General features: G+C 40.0%; 2 protein-coding genes across 3 annotated transcripts; one reads left to right on the forward strand and one right to left on the reverse strand.

Moving 5' to 3' along the window:
- Positions 1 to 80: 80 nt before the first annotated feature.
- LOC116930872 (DEAD-box helicase Dbp80) lies at positions 81 to 2,670 on the forward strand. Its single transcript, XM_032938300.2, has 9 exons — positions 81 to 331; positions 598 to 854; positions 913 to 1,005; positions 1,068 to 1,285; positions 1,371 to 1,548; positions 1,617 to 1,718; positions 1,802 to 1,937; positions 2,006 to 2,360; positions 2,426 to 2,670. The coding sequence occupies exons 1-9, from the start codon at positions 266 to 268 to the stop codon at positions 2,491 to 2,493; spliced, it is 1,473 nt and encodes a 490-aa protein (XP_032794191.1). The 5' UTR covers positions 81 to 265; the 3' UTR covers positions 2,494 to 2,670.
- A 134-nt stretch (positions 2,671 to 2,804) lies between these two features.
- Positions 2,805 to 6,935, reverse strand: LOC116930848 (vacuolar protein sorting-associated protein 41 homolog). Of its 2 annotated transcripts, none has more exons than XM_032938262.2 (19): positions 6,777 to 6,935; positions 6,475 to 6,672; positions 6,254 to 6,412; positions 5,865 to 6,187; positions 5,655 to 5,809; positions 5,360 to 5,578; positions 5,190 to 5,295; positions 4,978 to 5,129; positions 4,763 to 4,917; positions 4,521 to 4,699; positions 4,264 to 4,453; positions 4,011 to 4,206; positions 3,807 to 3,947; positions 3,659 to 3,741; positions 3,544 to 3,597; positions 3,374 to 3,473; positions 3,261 to 3,305; positions 3,101 to 3,177; positions 2,805 to 3,026 (listed from the first exon to the last, which is right to left on the reverse strand). In XM_032938262.2, exons 2-19 carry the CDS (start codon positions 6,664 to 6,666, stop codon positions 2,952 to 2,954), a joined length of 2,601 nt encoding a protein of 866 aa, XP_032794153.1. In that variant the 5' UTR covers positions 6,667 to 6,672; positions 6,777 to 6,935; the 3' UTR covers positions 2,805 to 2,951. The 2 variants fall into 2 exon arrangements, with proteins under 2 accessions (XP_032794153.1, XP_045034956.1); XM_045179021.1 differs by having other exon boundaries at positions 3,101 to 3,197.
- Between the last annotated feature and the right edge of the window lie 38 nt (positions 6,936 to 6,973).

Here is a 6,973-nt window from a genome sequence, read left to right on the forward strand (position 1 = left end):
AATTTTCAATTCGCTCTTGGGCGATTTTAATTACGTTTTTTCTTTTCCGCTGATCCGGCAACGTGTGCCGGTTTTATTCGAAGCAGACTCTCTCATTATAAGAGTCTCGCGTAATCGTCGCATCGTTTCTTCGTCGTTTTGGCTTTTTGACGTTAAAAAACAGTACACCACGGTTGTCTGCAATTTCAATCAACTCCCATTCAGGAAAATAACAGATAGTTATTCAAATTAAAACCTGTTAGGTTACTACGATTCATTAACAGCAATGGCAACATCTTCTTTGGATTGGGGAGCTGCGGCAAACGAAGAGGAAAAAGAAGTGACAGCAAAGGTTTGAATTTTAATCGCAATATCAGTACGTTTCTTTAACTGAAATAGACGATGCCTACTGTCTGTTATTGAAATTATTAAGATATCCTTTGTACAATAGAAGTGTCACTCAAAACATAGATTGTGGCAATTCTGAATATCTTTATTTTATTGTATGTAATTCTTCCACCTGTTGGAGTTCATAAAGAAAAATGTTTAGTTAACCTTAAGTATACCATATGTCTGATTGATATAGGAGTTTCACTTATATTTAATTTCATAATGCAGTTGACAAATATTAATCTGCGAAATAAAGAAGAGCCACCTCCATGGATGGTCCCGTCAGAAGAACCTTCTGTAACAACACCTGAGGAAGGCTTAGCAGGAAGTGTTGAGGACAGCGAGAAAATATCTGCTGCTGAAAAATCCCTTCTACAAAAAGTAATCAGGAAAGGCCTTGTTGAAAACCATCATGACCTTGAGGTTCAGCGTAAAGATCCCAATTCTCCTCTCTATTCGGTCAAAACATTTGAAGCATTAAACCTGTAAGTTTTAAAAATTTTACCTTAGCCGATAAATCTTTAAACGTTTGTGACTTTCTAGCCGACCTGAGCTTTTAAAAGGCGTCCACGCCATGGGATTTGACGCGCCATCCAAAATACAGGAAACTGCGCTTCCTACTTTATTGGTTGACCCGTAAGAATATAAATTATTTCGTTACTTGTGTTATCGTAACCGCTAATTTGTTTGCTCGATAGACCACAGAACATGATAGCCCAATCACAGTCCGGTACAGGAAAAACCGCCGCTTTCGTTTTGGCCATGTTAAGCCGCACGGATGTTTCGAAAAACTATCCTCACGTAGTCTGCTTGTCTCCTACTTTCGAGCTCGCCATTCAAACAGGAGAGGTAGCCAAGAAAATGGCAAAGTTTTGCCCACACATAAAGATTCGCTACGCTGTCAGAGGCGAAGAAAGTAATCAATGGAGTCTTTCTCAGTCTATGCACTATTTTATAGTACATACAATGCCTGTAAACTAAAAGCCTTTCTCTCCCCCTAGTTTCAAGAGGTACGCAGATAAATGATCATATACTCATCGGCACTCCTGGCAAACTGTTGGATTGGGGCACAAAATTGCGTTGTTTTGATCTGACGAAAGTTGAGGTCTTTGTTCTCGACGAGGCTGACGTTATGATCGCCACGCAAGGGCATCAAGATCAAAGCATTCGAATTCACAAGTCAGAAATTTCTATTGATCTACTATCTTGGTATTCAAATGTTTATACGAAAGTTTATCTGAATTTAGATTGTTACCAAAAACGTGCCAGATGATGTTGTTCTCCGCTACTTACGACGAGGATGTTATGAAGTTCGCCGAAATGATAATCAGGAATCCGGTCGTGCTAAAGTAAAGTCTCGCGGCAATCTTGACAGTTCATTTTTCTCCTTTCGCCATTCTTAATCATTATCGTTTGATCTTATTGATTTCAGGCTACATCGCGAGCAGCAATCGCTAGACAACATCAAACAGCACTACGTCGTCTGTAAGAGCAAAGAAGACAAATACCGCTCCATATCAAACATTTACGGCGTACTCACTATTGGGCAAGCGATGATCTTTTGCCATGTAAGGCGAATTATATCTTAATCTAGAATGGAATTGTGTTACGAATCATCTTTATCGTCCTTCAACAGACAAGGAAAACGGCGTCCTGGCTAGCTGAGACTATGAGTCGAGAAGGACATGCCGTAGCGCTTCTGAGCGGTGAATTGGAAATCGAGCAGAGAATCAACATCATCAATCGATTCCGTGAAGGCAAAGAGAAAGTCCTCATCACCACGAACGTCATGGCCCGCGGCATAGACGTTGAGCAGGTTACAATGGTGGTCAACTTTGACCTTCCTGTAGATCAGAGTGGAAGAGCAGATTGCGAAACTTATCTCCATCGCATTGGTCGAACGGGACGTTTCGGTAAATCTGGTGTAGCCATCAATTTGGTCGACGGTCCTCGTTCGATGCAGGTTCTACAATACATTGAAAACCATTTCAGTAAGTCCCCTTGAGTATGCCATCAATTTGGTCTTTTACCTAAAATAATTAATTTTGTTTAATAGAGCGACCAATTTTAAGATTGGATGCTGAAGACGTCGACGAAATAGAGAAACTCAATAAAGATGATTAAACTGTTTGTGGTGGCTGAGCTGCAGAGGATGGATTGCCATTGTTTTTATGTTTTACCAGTGAAGTCTGGTTTGCCAGTTGTTTCAAAGTGGAGAAGTGTTGTGCATTTTTAGGTCGTGTACTGATGATGCTCTTCACCACCGTCTCCTAAATACACTTTCAAATTTACACACCCGAACGAAGGCTCAAGATTAACCACCTAGAGTAACTTTAACTGATGCTTCCAACAAAATGTCCTACGTGTCGTGATTCCTTGGAGCTCAGGTATATTCACCAACGATGTCACAATACCAGTAGGCTGCCTAAATGTAGTCAGATCTAAAACCATGTATATTTTTGAAAATGTAGGACTGCAGATGGAATAGGCACTCGAGCCTACTGCTATGTATACGTTACATCTACTTTACAAGGCATCATTCAGGAGCAAAAGGTAATAAGCTTCAATCACATTTTAACGCGTCAGGGTTTTCGCAATTTTTCAGGAATTCCAGCGTTAGGTTTCAGCTTCATAGCATAGCAGATAGGGCATGTATCCTGTGTTCGTATGAAAAACAGAATGTTAATTAGATTCGAAAAAATATTATTGTAGCACATGCATAAAGACAAACCACTGTGTTGAGGCAATCGGTGTGAAATGCGTGACGGCAGAAGAAGACAACCATTCCGGCCGTTGGTTTTCTGGTATCTTTAATTTCAAAATTTTAACTAGTTACGCCTTTCTATAGTTTGCAAGAAAGCTTATTGAATCGAAAGTCGGAATTGGCTTACCGGAAACTATAACTTTTTGATGGCAGGCTCCACAAATCTGATCATCTGAGAAAGAATAGCATTCGTTACTAATTGGATACAGCTCATTTTAGGCACGTTTTGTTACACACTACCCCGAATTGCCATGCCTCGTTGGTGAATCCGAACTAGTCTTTCGTGAAGACTGAAACAATCGCTCACTAGAATTTTTTGACTCTCTTCCTGCAGCGAAATCTGTTTAGTGAACAAAGCATCTCTACTTTATGGCGGTACTTGAATTGCTATGATTTTCAGCCTTACTAACCTGCAAATTATAGTCGTGCAAGATTTTGACAAGTGAATCGCGTAGACCGGGCACCTGATAGAAAGAAAGGCTAAGTCGAAATCCGATATATATGATGAACTTATTTTGATTGTACCTCTACTCCATATTCTATCCGTTGTATAAGCAGACGTGGATCGACATGCGTACCAATGTTACGCAATAAAACGTTAACAAACTCTGTGAACCGATAACAAAGGAGAACTCAGCGCCGCATTCAAAACAGGTATGGGATTTTTCAGTACCTGGTTTGGCTAGAGAATATCCAATTAATTGCTCCCATAACTCTGGATCGTCATAAGTTTTACAAAATTCAATAGCCTGATTGATGTCCTTCAACTGGCCCATAATCAGACGAAGAGCGTCTCTAGTATTGCCCATGCGAGCTAAAATTTCAACGATTTGTAAAATAGGGGGGGGGGGGATCTCAATCAAATTACAGTGCTTACCCAACAGGAAAATCATTTCCGGGATGTATCCTCTTTGTTGGCAAATATCTAATGCATCTTGTATAGGGTAGTAGTCGCTGCTGCGGAGAAAGGAAAGCAGTTTTTCTTGGGCGTATTCGGCGTATAATGTAACTAATAATCCATGGAATTTTCGGCTGCCCTCTTTTGGTTCTTTCATATATAAGGCATCCAGATACTATGGCAAGTGAAATTTAAAAAATTAATACAAGTTATGAACTTAGAGCTTTCTAACCTTAAATAATAATGGCGTTTTGGTCTGCAGACGTGAAACGACTAGATCAGGTGGAATGTGTTCGCTGTGTTCAAGGAATAAGGCGCACGCTTGATTGGCATCAAGTTCCATTAACGCGAGTATTTTGTCGTGAACCGTCGGGAAGAGTTGATGCTGAGCAATTAGTCGAAAAACATCAGCATGCTGAAGTCTTGTCATTAAAGAAAACCAATTTTAAACTGTTTTCCAATGGCTCTAATTTATGCAGGTAAACTTACTTGAGGTACATGGCCAGGGCTCGATCGTATTTCTTTTCGTGCGAATATAAAATAGCCAAAGCTTCTAGGAGGGTGGAGTCATCAGGATCATGACGAAGAATGTGTTCGAGGACGGCGTTCATTACAGCCGCAATGTTGTAAAGGTTGGGACTCCACTCTCGCACGAGCCGAAGAAAACCCTGAAAATTAAATAATATAATTTTCTCATCTACTCGCCAACTAACTATAATTTTCTTTTTTACCCCAGAGTCTGTTTTAAGAAACTCAAAGAGAACCATTTCGTAAATGTGGGGATCTAATCTGCATTCGCCTCGTGGAAGATACGGAGTCACGGCGCGTAGCTGATGCAATCGTGCAAATTTGAACACTTCCTCTTCCCAAAGGTTTTTCTCTTTACCTACGTGAAACAAACCGTACTATTAAATTGGGCAGAACAGATGGTTGTAAATCAACCAACCAAGAATTTTGACACAGAGCTTTGCCGCCGTCTGGAACTCCCCATTCGATAAGAGGAAATCGAGGTAAGTCCTACCGACCTGGAGAGCGGAATAGCACTTTAGTTCACGGGCTTGAGGTCCCGTAACGGCCTCTAAAGCTTCTTCATACTTTCTGCAACAGAACAGATATAATATTATCAAGCACGAAGAGAGTATGGTATGTTTATGCTACTGGTGTTCCATAAGCCACTGAACGTGATCATCAGGATTTCGGGGCTTTGCCAGGACAACATCTTTTGGACTAACGATGAAAAACTGGCCCTCTTCAGCCAAACATTCTGTAAGTTGAACAAAACAGTTATAATATTCAATCTAAAGCTGGGTGAAATCTATTCTATGTACCCAAGTGATATTCGTTGCAAGCGTACTCCTGAAAGCCACGAATTGATAGAACATCTGCCGAAATCTCGTTGTAGCTTTCCTGATGCGGTTCGATCAACTTCATTTGGGGTCTTTGACCCTTACCCGATAGTTCTTCATCTTTAGGTACCACTAAAAGAGCTAAATGATTGCCCAACCATCCAGCTCCAGCCACGAACGAGTCAATATTGAACATGGACACTGCGAACGAATGTAATCCACGACTTTATGAAAATACAAATATAAAACCAAGATTAGAGAAGTGTGTGAGCAATACCAATTTCAACATAATAAGACGGAAGATTTAGCCGCTCAGCGTCGGCATCTGGGCGCCGTCGGATGACACAGACTTTTACATCATCAGCCCAAGCCACTACAAGTGTCAAATCATCTTTCCAATATAAAATACAGCGGTAGTTGTCCGCGTTGATTCTGTGGAATTAAAATTGATTAAGCAAGTACTTAAATTAAGAAAATTAATGCATACCCCGGGCTGATATCTTTTTTTACTACACTGATCACTCGACGTATGGACATGTCATAAACTCGTACTCCTGTCGTACTTGCCCAGGCCAGAAATCTACTTTTCCACTTAATGTTGGTGATTAAACCTTCTCCTTCAAACAAGGTGGTCGATTTCAGGCGAGACAAAAACACTTTTTCATGTAGGATGAGCCTATCGTCGCCAGTTACAAATCTTCTTCCAGAACCAGACTTGTAGTATAGTGGGTCAAGTGCAATAGCTTTAACAGGTCGATCAAGCATCAGAGTATGGCAGTTTTCTGTAGAATAGAGTCCAGATACCATGACCTTGTAAAATTAAGAGAACAATTAAAATTTCTCATGCAAAACTATGATAAATTATGCAACTATTACCTTTCCATCATTTGAGCAGCTACCAATGTAGTCTCCTCCACTATCTATATCTACCATTTTTATTGCCATTCCATGGGTAGGGAACTCTTGTTGCTGTGATGAATGACCAAGGTGATCAAGTAAATGCAAAGCTCCCCAGTTTGTTCCTAGACACATAAACTACATAAAAAAAAATAAATGTTTTACATATGACTTTGATGCTAGCTTAGCCAAGCTGTAACCTTAGGATGTACTGCAATGCAACTGGCTGCATCTTTCTTCAAGATAAGGGTAATATCATTGGACAGCCGTTCATATTTCAGCTTAGGTTCGACTTCTTCTTCTTCATCATCATCATCTGCCACAAAACTGTGGGACATTTCTGCAGCTTGTTCCACAAAATCATGTTCAAACTTGGATATGGTTTCTTCCATCACAATCTACAATCAAAACATTCTTAGAGACAGACTGCGTAGTGCTGTAAAACCATGATGACGGAGTACGTGTCATCGTAGTATTGAAAAAAATTTAGTGAGTTGCTTACGTTCAGTAAAAATCTTTAGTGAAAAATGGTACAACTAGAAATTCCTTAATGGCTAGATTTTTTCCAACATTTTATCATAATGCATCATAAAGGGGTGTCAATTGCAGACGACTATTGTATTTGTTTTGTTTCCATGTTTTTTTTTTGTATCCGGATTTCCAGAGCTATTTCCCATTTAACCATATAATTTTTCAATG

This window comes from Daphnia magna, linkage group LG9 (assembly GCF_020631705.1).
Source record: "Daphnia magna isolate NIES linkage group LG9, ASM2063170v1.1, whole genome shotgun sequence".
NCBI classification, from domain to species: domain Eukaryota; kingdom Metazoa; phylum Arthropoda; class Branchiopoda; order Diplostraca; family Daphniidae; genus Daphnia; species Daphnia magna.

Excerpts from the sequence above, each read along its gene's own strand:
- LOC116930872 (XM_032938300.2), top strand. The coding sequence starts at position 266 with ATGGCAACATCTTCTTTGGATTGGGGAGCTGCGGCAAACGAAGAGGAA. Across the intron at positions 1,549-1,616 it reads CAAAGCATTCGAATTCACAA|ATTGTTACCAAAAACGTGCC; the intron begins GTCAGAAATTTC and ends ATCTGAATTTAG. Across the intron at positions 2,361-2,425 it reads ATACATTGAAAACCATTTCA|AGCGACCAATTTTAAGATTG; the intron begins GTAAGTCCCCTT and ends TTTGTTTAATAG.
- LOC116930848 (XM_032938262.2), bottom strand. The coding sequence starts at position 6,666 with ATGGAAGAAACCATATCCAAGTTTGAACATGATTTTGTGGAACAAGCT. Across the intron at positions 4,918-4,977 it reads GCTCTGTGTCAAAATTCTTG|GTAAAGAGAAAAACCTTTGG; the intron begins GTTGGTTGATTT and ends TGTTTCACGTAG. Across the intron at positions 3,598-3,658 it reads GGATAGAATATGGAGTAGAG|GTGCCCGGTCTACGCGATTC; the intron begins GTACAATCAAAA and ends TCTTTCTATCAG.